At 47.2% G+C, this 12423-nt stretch overlaps 1 protein-coding gene across 1 annotated transcript; it reads left to right on the forward strand.

Moving 5' to 3' along the window:
* The first annotated feature begins 384 nt into the window (after positions 1 to 384).
* LOC124156437 (protein escargot-like) lies at positions 385 to 9532 on the forward strand. The gene is made up of 2 exons (XM_046530990.1): positions 385 to 778; positions 8052 to 9532. The coding sequence occupies exons 1-2, from the start codon at positions 643 to 645 to the stop codon at positions 9452 to 9454; spliced, it is 1539 nt and encodes a 512-aa protein (XP_046386946.1). The 5' UTR covers positions 385 to 642; the 3' UTR covers positions 9455 to 9532.
* The last annotated feature ends 2891 nt before the right edge of the window (positions 9533 to 12423 follow it).

Genomic DNA, 12423 nt, shown 5'->3' on the forward strand with positions numbered 1-12423 from the left:
GTCTCTCCCTCCTCTCTCTCTACATCCGCCCCTCGTTTCGGCGCTAGGGTTCGAGGGGAAAAAGAGTGAGTGATTGAACCCCTCCCTCACCCCCCAGTTGCACCACGACACAATAACACCGGCAGCAGAAGCCAAAGGCAGCCTCCTCCTCTCCCCTCTCCGATCCCATTCTCCCCCTCCCCTCATCCCGATAGGCCTTTCCCCATTGGCTGGCCAGCACGCGCGCCTCCCCCCTCCCCTTCCGATCGACGACAGAGAGTACAGTTGCTCGGGAGGGGAGGGGGAGCAGGTGGACGGGAGCGGAGGGGAGGGAGCCCCCATCCCACTGCGGAGCCCGCTATTTGGATCGGCCGTGTCTTACCGACTTCCAGCAGACGCGCCGACGACGCCGAGGCGATAGGACGTGGAGTTCCTGCGAATGTTCAGACAGTGGTCCTCTGCGAACCTGCAGCGACTCGAGTGACTAGTAGAAACCCCCACACACGGTTCACGTGTCTCTCCATAGTGCTCTGTGTGCGACGGACATGTCCAGTTGAGTTCCGCTCCTGCTTGGATACATCCACGTACACACGGACAGTGAAAGGATTGCCGTCGCCGGGAGTCGAACCCGTCGTCGCCGAGAGAGAGTGAGATAGACTCCAAATGTGCGCCGCGGCCTCAGTCATCATGCCGCGCTCCTTCCTCGTCAAGAAGCACCACGGCTACAGCCACTGCCCGCTCAAGAAGAGGCCGGTGCTGGTCTGCGCCGAGGAACTGCCCCCAGCCTCCCCCGCCGCCGGTGAGTACTCAACATCCACCGCACTTGTTTCCCCTCCTTCATCCTCATAAACGCATTCAGACCCTGAGTCGATAGCAGTAGACGTCATCTTTGAAAACATTATCTCATTTCAATGAGAAAATATCACCTGTACCATGAATCAGTCCAGGTGACATTTTTCGCTTATTTTGCGCAATGATTATGAAGTTAAAAATAACCTATGTTCACCCTGGGAGACGGTGATTTTCTCCAATGTGCACTGGAGTTCACAGTTTTTTTATAAGTTCTGAATTGACTCTCATTGCTGGAATGGGTTGCAATACATCACTGTGTAGGACGCGTGGTCTGAATGTGTCATAACATAACCAATGAATACCAAGCCTTCTTGCTTCTTATCCCTCACAATTATTTTGTAACACTTAGATGTGTCTGGTGTCCATCTGGCATCCTCCGTTGTGTCGTTGACGATTCATGGGATGACTAACAAGTCTTCACCTGTGCGAGACGAATCGACCCACGGGAATCCCCGGCAGACACTTGCGTGCTCGACCAGGGACCCCCGTTGACAATCTCTTGTTGTGCTTGTATATGCCAAGTTCCCCAATGAGTCCCCACTAGAGTATACTATGTTGCGAGTTAACTTTGAATCATGCAACGTTTAAGTAAATTTTATTCCTTGATATTACCTCGCATTGTTGCTTAGCGATCTTGATTGCATGAGTCACGCGTCTGGTGATGACAACTGAAGCGCCGGCGAATCAATCTATTTGGCAGCTCACGAGTTTTAAGGATAGACTGATGTTGTGGTGTAGTTGGAAATAAGGTTTGGGTTTAGCCAGTGGCTCACGTCACATCTTCGGTTGCGCAAGTGTTGGGAGACTAGGTTGGAGGGTGTACCGGCCGGTGGACGGGGAAGGGTCGGGTCTCTAGACTCCAGCGGGGTTCTCATATCTTCGCGACCAAAGCATAATTACCATCGTATTTACATCAGTAGCCATGGAACATATGATCAAGTTTATACTTTTTGTAAACGCTGATCCGTAAGAATAGAAAAAAATATTTGCTCCCTCCGAACTTGACTTATTGTTAATTTCAGAAGTAAAATCAAATTTCTCTCATCGAATCAACTTGCTCTCTAGTTCAATCCGCAATACCCAATTTTTTTCAATTTCATTCCCCACAATTTTACTTCACGTTGATTCAACTTCCCAAATCTTCAGAGGTATGTTGACATTACGGTAGCAGGTTGAACAAGAGGTTGCCATGAATAGAATTTAGAAAATAGACTGCCTTCGGCCTGAGTATTTACAACACACAATGACGCAAAATATGAATGCCAGGGTGCGCCGTACGTCTCATCTTCCTAAAAGGGTGAGGACAGCGCCACCCGGCGATCACCGGGAGGCTGCGATAACATGGGCGCGCCTCGACGTAGAATCTCCGACGAATAACACCGCGCACTTCTAAATACCCCGCGCACTTCTAAGTTCCTCCCCTTCATGGGTGTCCGAACCCGATAGTCTCAACACTACGATGCGTTTCCTCTCATCGTGGAGAAATGTTATAAGAGGCGAATTTAGGTCCATTGGAAGAAAAGGCGTATTAATTAAAGCATCTCCCGGATTTTAACCGTTCTCTGAGCGGGCACAGTAGGCGGAAGACACGAGTTCGAAACTCTTTTAGGGCGGCGCATACCTTCTCGTCATCGGAGGTGGCGGGTACAGTTACGAGGGGATGGGTAGGGCGTGGTCCTCAAAGTGTCTGCGAAGGGGGAGGCGGGGGTTGGTCCGCCCATCGGCTGCGGGGGCGGAGTGATCTTCAGCGTGCATCATGCGACGACATAGCGGGTCCATAGCACAGCTCCTCGATCTCAGTCGCAACAGGTCAACATCCGCGCGCCAAATTTTCCTCCTTCCTTCTCCCCTCTCTACATCTACACAATACCCTGCGAGCCACCGCAAGGGTGTTCGGCAGGGGGTACGGATAACCCAACATGCAATACGATGCGTCTAAGATGTCAAAATTCGCCTACCAACGAAATAATATAATTTAGATGCGCATATTTTAATGGTAGCATATATGTATTTTTTCTTCCTCTTATCATTACGGCCACAATTTTAGCTATTATTTAGCGAATATGTGTTTTGAATGCAATGGAGACCCTGGGTAGAGCGAGTTGAGAAAAAATATCTTATCCCAGTTTCTGGGGCTGTAAATAAAAACCACCCCTCCCTTTTGTACTTTTACGAGCGAAGAACAAATGTGACTTACATGATGATGGGATGGACGGGGTTATGATTAGAATCAACGTGAGAAGTTCGCGATCCGTGCAAATATCCTTTTAATAAAAAAAATTACTCGAATTTCTGCGTGAAAGGAAATGATATTATTTCAAATTTGTTTTTTATAAACCATAGCGATTTACCGTGCATCTATCCGACAAATTTAATTCGTTAAAGCAATAAAAGTCACCCTTCACGATGTTCGTATAACATTTATTTTTCGTCCTGTTCTTATGATTTGTATTCCAAAATTGCATTGATTGCTTTCATTGCGGCGGAAAATCGTTTGACTGGTTCCCTTGGTGACGCGGGCTCTTCCGGATTTGGCAGTTTTCGCGCCGACCCCGGAAATTAAGATGGCTACTGTCAAAACGAGGGCGCTCTTATTTAGCGGGAGGGTGCGAGGCCCTTCAGTTAAATCTGCGTTCATAATTGTTCAAGGAGAATCAGGGACACTGACTCATTTTATTCACAGTTCATTAATGAAATTAGAACATTTTCCTTAGCGTTTGGATCGAATTCTAACTCTGTTGATATATATTCCACGCATGGCATGTCGTCACGGGAGATATGGATTTCCCGCGTAGCTAGGCAGTATGTTTGACAACGTAATACAAGTCACCCGATGATCTTTCCTTTTCGCGTCGGTCGTTCGAATCTCCTTTCATGATAGGGATCTATGTCGTCGATGACATTGTTGCGACGCGTGATCTAATTTAATCGCTATATTCTTACAGCAGGTATCGAATTTTTTCTCTCTTCTCTTTCGAGTCTAAATATCGAGAGTTGGAAAAAAGTATCAATTTCTTAGATATATGTTTTTATTAAGTCAGGCGGTATGATCTGAAGAATCAGGTGTAATTTTGCTAGGAGACAGGTTAAGTTACTCGAAAGGTTGGATTTACACTCGTGAGGGGATAGGACTAGTTCCCCTGCTCTAATTTCTGTCCACCGAAGGAAGCAGCGATCACATTACAATTCATGTAGAGGGGCTTGTTGCTGCGGCCCGCCACCTGGCCGCCGACGGCCGAACTGCTATTGTTTGTGATTCGAGGGGTGCAGCGCAGACCCCCCTGGCAGCGGTGCCTCATGGGTAGGAAGGATTTTGAACCAACATGGGATTGGAAGGGGGGGTCCCGCGCATCCGGTAGCCGTCGTTTGGATAGCGAAGTCCCCCCCCCCCCAGCTCCTGCCCTTCACATCTCCCTCCCCCTTTCTCATGGAGATGCATGCGGTGAGTGTACCACCTACCGATGCTTCCGAGCAACTGCAGCAGTAGAACTGTTCTTGTTTTTTCTGCCTAGAACTCCTATATTAATTTCAATTCGCTTCCTTTTTTCCCTGTCTATGACTTCCTTTTGCTATTTCAAACGGGCCAAACATTTCTCGAGAATCATCCTTTAAAGTACGCGTTTACATAATTTTTTCCCAATGAGGTCGTTCAATCGGATCCAAAATAGCGATTTAATAAAACAATAAGATAGGGAAAGATAAACGAAGAAACGGTAATAATAGCATTACTTGTCCAGCAATTTTCCAGTAACATTCAAATTTAAAAAATGCGAGAGTAGACGCTCACTATTCACGAGTTGGTGACGTCATTTGAGTGCAGACTCATTAACTCGCTCAATGGGACCCGATCCTTGACAGAAAGAATCGCTCCCTCTCTGCCGAGTTGGAAAAAAGTATTGATTTGTTAGGTGTAAATTTTCGATATAGTCCAGCTGTATGATCTAAAGAATCAGGTGTAATTCCACTTGCAGACAGGTTATTTTTTTCATGCTGCGTATAATGAGAGAGGAGCTATGGCCGGATTGGCTGAATTCAGAAATCGGGCAGGCTCTTTCCACCCCTTATGCCTAACCGGACAATTCGCATTACGTATCTCGTCAGGTGGAAAGGAAGGCCCGTACTAGGAGAGGTAGAGGAATGGGTTCCACAGGAGATGGGTGGGGAATTCACCTGATGTCATGTATCACAATTTAGCCGAGAGAGAGCATTGACGATGATGGATGATACTCGGATGGCGACACCGGCGAGGCGCCTTCCCCAAAAACGGACAGCACGCCTTCCGCGTCCTTCCTTATTCGTTGCCATCCGTGATTTTCGCATCAGTGAAACGACTTGTGCACGGATATCACATGGTGACTAATCTGTGGCGATTGCAAAGTCTTACTGGGACATTTTGATCCTTGTTTGATGCGCATCGCGATCATCGATGTTTTAATATAAAATGTAATTGCACGCTTCCACAATTATTTTGATGCCTGCGACGCGTTTCGGCTCGCTCAGCCGTCATTTTGTGCAAGTATTTGAAAGCCGAAACGCGTCTTGCGCATTAAAGTAGTCGTGGGAAAGTCCAATTACATTTTATTTTAATGTCGAACTTCCTCTATATTACGCCGGAATCAGTTGAATCATCGATATTATTTCATAGGCCATAGTGCCGAATTGTTTTGGTTTGTTTATGAAAGTTTTTTCTCGGTATTGTGATCCATTCTCCCTCGCATATTATTTTGTATTTCGTCAGCAATTCCCCGAATGACGAAATAGTTTGTCCAGCAGTTAACAACGTCGAATCTCGCAGTGGTGATGTGTCTCACGTGTTATCTGAAACTTATTTCCCCATCTCATAATCCTTACACATGTAACCGGAATACCCCAGGGACATCGCACCACTGCTTCGATCAACGTGCACTGCCTCTTTGCGGCGCTGAGAGCGATGGGGGGGGGGGGGACCGGAGGGGGATGCTAGACTTCATCCCCCGTCCTCGATGGGGAGTGAAAAAATGTTCCCACCTGCCCCCTCTTCGGTGCGAGGGGGCAGGTTCCTTCCTGCCCGCCTCAAAAGAGTGGACCTTTAAATGGGAAAGGGGGCAGCTTTTCATACGTATGCGGTCTCCTTGAGCTCTGTGCCAGGGGAACGTACTCCCGGCAGAGTTCCCACCAGAATCAGAGATTTCAACCGAAAACCAAAATCCATATTCAATTGAATCAGTCGAAAAAAAATTTAACAAAATACAATCCTTTTACGTCGAACCCTAGTTAAGGGATTTTTCCGGAGATATAGGTGGTCAATCGACATGTCGTTAGACGATATATTATCCTGATTAACGTATAATCTGAAATATGACACAGGTGAATCTGATACTAGAAGTGCAAATAGAGAATAGCTCTATAAAATTTTATTACGTATTAATGTCCCTCTCACCACTGTAGTAATCATTCATACCATTAAGGGAGCTTTGGGTACTTCTATTGTTTTTTTATCAGTTTAGTGACTTATTCTCTACCTGTCGTCTTTTGATAGACCCGTCGGTGGCTCGACCTTTGGCATCAAGTCCATTCTCGGAGGCAGATAATGCACATTGAAGAGTGATGACGGACCTTTGTCTCTTGAGTCGCGAATGATGCTCAAATGGGCTGTCGCGTGGCGGAGGCCACGCTGGTGCCAAAGGCGCCGCCGCCGCGCCGTGGTCATCAATCATATCTTCTCACCGCTCAATTCGAATCATCCGAGCCATATTTCGCCTTTCACGGAATCGGACGCTCATGCGCCGTGGGGCCTTCAGCCGTCAGCAGCGGAAGTATGACGCCAGTGTGGAGAATCAGCGACCGAAATGCGCGGGATCGCAACCTTCGTCTCTTCTAATGTCTCTTTCGTTTAGGGAATGACATCGTCTAACTGTATTTAGAGCAGCCGATGTTATGATGGATTGATTAACATTCGTGCGGAGAAGAATCTAGAAGAGGACTTGGACAGGTCAAGTCCTGAATAAGGCGAAAAATAAGTTTAGAGATATATTTTTAACGAAAATCAACATTATTGAGAAATGGTCTCATAAATAGGTACCTTTCAGCCATCCCAAACTCTTCGAAAGCAATTTTTAAACCTCGTAGGCTCCCATGAATGAGAGATATTTTGTGTGCTACCATAGAGGATGTATACGTTCGCAATCTAGCCAGACACGATCGGAATATTTTTTCCTTAAAAATTTCTACGATAGTTTCCGTCTATAATTTAAACTGGTGCCTCAGGGTACTTCATTTCCGTACTGACGTGGGCGAAATCACAATTCTTCGTTCATATTAGGGGATCAAAGTATGTGGGACATTTGATGAGTGTAGAGTGACTTAGAATGGTTCGGCGTTGGAAGAGTGTCACTGCCCTTGTCAATTCGGATTCAAAACGATCGAGCTGTGCTCTGGTAGGGGGATGAAGAGGAGACAGACCACAGCGGGGAAGAGCTCTCCGTGGGGAGGGGAGAGGGTCTTTGCGGGGGGCCCTTTTGAACGCGGTTAATGCCAACGGAGGTCCGTTGCCCGTTGGGGCCCTTAACCCCCCTCGTAAATTCACTCTCGTGAAATCATTTCATCTATTCCTTCCACCTGGGGTCCTCAGACTAAGCTTAACCTCTCATGAAGGAAAATGAGGGACACTTCGAATCAAGGGAATTTAAAAGTAACCGTGTAACGGCAGAGTCAAGTTGAAGGGAAAGCGGTAGCAGATGGGACGAATTTTTTTTGGCGCTGCTACAAAAAAAAAAAGCTGAATAACATTTTGCCTGGCCAGGTAGTTCATTTTTTTGTCTTGAGCTTGCTCAAACCTGTTAAAAAAATAATGCCAGGTCATATTTCTCCTCGAACATATTACCTCGCATCGTTTATGTAACATTGTTTCGTACCTCAACGAATGCGTTTCTAGATGTGCTGATTAATTTTTCGGCATTGTGTAATCAAACTTGCACAAAAAAACACAGCGTTGAAAAGATATCAGAGTGTATGATGTAAAACATAGATGTCGCGATGTGGAAGACGTAATCAAGAATATATGTGCGTAGAGCCCTGCGTAATGTTTCATTTATTTTTTATGTCACAATATGGTATGCTTGATGGATATCAGACATTTATTCTGCCTTTATCACTCCGATTGCCTCCCCTTCTAATCATTATGATGAGCCATTGTCATTTGATGTGTTATTCTAATGAGACACTTTTCTTCCCACCCTCAGATGACTCGCACGATGACAACTCCGAGCCGGAGAACCTGTGCACCAAACCGCAGGACTTGTCCTCGGCCAGCCACACCACACCCCCTCCGGGACTCACGCCCGTCCCCACCAAGGCGCCAACGTGCACCACACCCCCTCACAACGGCGGATCGCCAGTCCAGCATCACCAGGCACCAGCCTCCCCGCTGTACTCCTCCTTCCACCAGGGCGGTGCCTTCACGCCCGTGGGCCAATACGCACGGGCCATCGGCGGACCCTTGGAGCCGCTCAACCTGAACACAGGCGCCGAGCACCATCCACACGCCTTCTGGCCGCCCCGCGCCACCTACCAGCACCACGCCCTGCACCACCTGCACGCCTTCGGCTACCCCACCGCAGCCGCGCCGCCCTCCTACCTCGCCGCGGCGCCGCACCACCACGCCGCCAGCCGGGACGAGTCGCACCCCCGCCCCACCTACGTGCCGGCCGCCCACCCCCTGGCCGCCGCTCAACCACCGCGCCTCTACCACACCTCCAGCTACCACCACCCGCACCTCGCCTCCTCCACCTCGCCCGACCTTCCCGACTACTACCCTCCGCGCGGCTCCCCCCTACACCCGCACCATGCCACGCCCTCCTCGCCCCTGCACCACGCTCACCAGCACCACCTGGGCCAGCACCACCAGCCGCCATCGCCGCAGCCCTCGCCGCCGCACCGCGTGCCCTCGCCCATCGTCTGCGGCCCGCTGTCGGCGCACTCCGCCGACGAGAACGCGAGGCCCGAGGCCCTCTGCGCCCGCCTCCTGCCCTCATCCCCGCCACCGATGACCCCGGACTCCGCCCCCCAGGAGCAGAGCCCCACCGCCGAGGCGACGGCCCCCAAGGCCCGCCACCAGTGTCCCGACTGCTCCAAGTCCTACTCGACCTTCTCGGGGCTGTCCAAACACCGTCAGTTCCACTGCAAGAAGGCCCCCGGAGGCAAGGATCCCAGCGCCAAGGCCCCCAAGGGGCAAAACCCCTCCGCCCCCGCCGCCACCTTCAGCTGCAAGCACTGCGACAAGACGTACGTGTCGCTGGGTGCGCTCAAGATGCACATTCGCACGCACACGCTCCCTTGCGAGTGCAAGCTGTGCGGGAAGGCGTTCTCCCGGCCCTGGCTGCTGCAGGGACACATCCGAACGCACACCGGGGAAAAGCCCTTCTCGTGCCCGCACTGCTGCCGCGCCTTCGCCGACCGCTCCAACCTGCGCGCCCACCTGCAGACGCACTCCGACGTCAAGAAGTACTCGTGCCCGCGGTGCGCCCGCACCTTCTCGCGGATGTCGCTGCTTGCCAAGCACGCGGACGGTGGAGGGTGCGGAGCCGCACCTGCCGCGCCCGAACCCCGCAAGGAGGGCGCGGAGATGACCGTGGTGATGCACTGAGGGCGGCTCCCCCTCTTGCACGGTTCAACCTCTTCTCGCCTGACTCCATTAATTTATGCAGAAATTTGTTTAACTGAACATTTTAACTTATGCGACCAACGACAAGATTGGTGTAAATAGTGTTGAAAGACTAAGTCCCAACCGAAGGTACTTCGGTTTTGCCCTTTTAAAGGGTATTTAATTTTTAATGTAACGAATTATTTTTAGACGTGAAGGTACACGTCGTTATAATAATAATTATTATTTTTTTATATTCCTATGAGGTAGACTTTAGGAGATCTTCAACTGTAGCACGTGAAGATTAAAAAGTGCCAAGGTGCCTTATTTATCATTGACGATACGTGACTGGTATCATGAAAGGCAAGCGTGATACGAAGTGTTGCCATTGTGGTGGACTATCATGTGCCATGCCAGACTGGACGGAATCGTCCTAGACGCAGGCTGTAAGCCACGCTCCTGACCTCGATATAAATTGATCAATCTCACAGATGAGTGAGAGCGAGATATTTTTTCTTTTGAGGATATTTACCTTAGACGGCTGTTCATGTGCTAAAGTCTTCACAGCTGGGCTATTCCGCTGAGATAAATTGAGAATTTTTTCCTTAAGCTTAACGATGATTACTGACAGTTAATGAGTATTTAAATGTTTTCTCTGACTGAAATGTATATCACATGTTATTTATACCTTTGTGCCTTATTCTCCATGAGAATGTTGTGAAGAGTCTTCACAAATTAAGACTCGGAAGTACCTCCCACCACTGTAAATGCCATGCCATTGTGCCTACTGTTCCCACCGTCGCATCATCTACAAAATTGTTTTCGTGGATTGTACATAAGAATTTTATATATTTACATATATACATATTTACATCTTATAAACGTAAATGTCACAAATGTTTTTTTACTAGTCATCGTGACGGGTACGTCTCATTCTCGTAAAGGGTGCCTAGTCCAGAACTTTATATTGATTTATTCGCTTCAGCGAATTTATATTATGCCTATAAATTTTATACTGCTGTAATAAATATCGTTTAATATGAAAATGTTCTTTTTTGTGTCTTAAATTTGATATCCTCTCTACCCAATCTCCCTCTATCAGTCCAACCGCGCCAAATCGTATGCTATGAGGTATCATCGAACCTGGTGATACATTGTCAAAGACGGTAAGTATTAGTGTATTCCATTTGGTAAGATAATTTTAACTGATGCGGATATTGAATATGCCTACAAAAATTGGGTAAGGATCCGCCACATGATAAAAGTAAATAAATTTTCTGAAATAGCTATGGTTTTTCTTTCTACGATTTTGCAGCGCCGCTGCTCTTAATGGTCTCTAGTTTTTGGGGTGTTTCATTGAGTAGGCATTAGTTGAACGGTATTTCAGCCGAATTTCACTATCAACTAAGTTAGAAAAAGAGGGAGTCATTGTTTCTGATACAGCATAACTCATAGGTTTTTGCATCAAGTTACGATCCCAATGGAAGCTTCCGAGTGCTGATGCGCTGTGCACATTTTAATATTTCGCGGCCATTGTTATACGAACCTTGAGAAAAGATTGAATATTAAGGAAATCCACAAATAAATAGCACCCAAAATTACCTTTGACGCCATCCACCTCTTTCACACGCAATGCGGAGGGACTGTCCGCGTGGTTTCGAACTGTAATGGGAAATATAATTAATTAGAAAAGAAATCACGTTTTTATGAAGCCTGATTTGACTAATTGATTTCGCATAATAAGATCACCTAAAGTAGGAGAGAAGAGAAATCTTTTGAAGACCACATAAAATCACATATTGTATTGTATACTTAGGGAAGAAGTATTTTGAAAATATTGGGTAGAAGATTGGACAAATTTTATCAGCCACGTCATGAGACACGACGGTCATCTGAAAATAATGGTTGCAGGACCGGTGAAAGGGTAGAGGTGAGCAAAAAAAAGAGAAATAGAGCAGTGCAATATTGATATAAAACTGTAGAATAACGTATGTGTAAAATGGCGATAAGCCGATTGGAGAGCTACGTCGAACCAAATTTGGGATTGATGACTGTCGATGATGGCGAAAAGGAAATTAAAAATAAATAAAAATAACAACGTCAAGCGAAGATTTGAAAAGTTTAGTAGACATTGTAAATATATTAAAAAATATACAAATTCAACGGTGCAGCGCCTTCTTATAAACAACCTCGCACTGCGTAATGCATTTGTCTCCCTTCGGAAAACGAGTGGGTACTACCTGCCAGCCAAGCAGTGGCGGTTTGCCCATAAGGACTCTCGGACGCCGCCCCTCCCAAATATTTGAAAAAGTAAAAAAAATAAATATCCATTAATTTATAATTATACATCTGATTAATCAAAGCGTTTTTTCAGTCCCCTGCATCGAAAGTGTTGGAAAACACGAAAAGAAATAGCGCGAGAAGTTCGTATTTGTAGCCGTGGGGCGCTGGCCAGAACGTCCCAATCCATCCCCATGCAGTTATATGGAGAGTGGTAGTGGTGGGGGCCGCTGGTGCTATGACGCGTCTAACGTTGTCTTATGGAAGTCTTGGGACGTCGTCCGAAAATGCGCAGAGCGACGTATGAGTTGACATCGCTGCGCAGGCCGGCGGGCGTATAATCTGGCGTCTACTTGGTGCTGCCACAGAAAAGGGACCTACGGAATCAGAATGGTCACTGTACTGGGTGTAGTTATACGATTTTAATTTTTAATTACTGGTAGGTATTGCTACAGTAAATTAATTATCCCATTATGCTTGCGTTTTTTGGTGTTTGAATTCCGGAACACATAAAATCCAACCAGTTAAAGGCCGTATTGACGAAGGAAAACTATTCTCGAGTATTTGACACAGTTCTGTTATGATTACGAATTTCAAGAACCTTGGGGAAACTAATATTATAATATTTAGGCCTTAACAATGTATTCATATCTTCCCGATGATTAGAAATGTGGTACCTATTTTTCAGATAA

The sequence above is a fragment of the Ischnura elegans genome, chromosome 3 (assembly GCF_921293095.1).
Source record: "Ischnura elegans chromosome 3, ioIscEleg1.1, whole genome shotgun sequence".
In the NCBI taxonomy this organism is placed as follows: domain Eukaryota; kingdom Metazoa; phylum Arthropoda; class Insecta; order Odonata; family Coenagrionidae; genus Ischnura; species Ischnura elegans.

Bases quoted from the DNA above. Each gene is read 5' to 3' on its own strand.
- LOC124156437 (XM_046530990.1), top strand. From the start codon at position 643: ATGTGCGCCGCGGCCTCAGTCATCATGCCGCGCTCCTTCCTCGTCAAG. The intron at 779-8,051 runs GTGAGTACTCAA...TCCCACCCTCAG, and splicing joins CCCAGCCTCCCCCGCCGCCG to ATGACTCGCACGATGACAAC.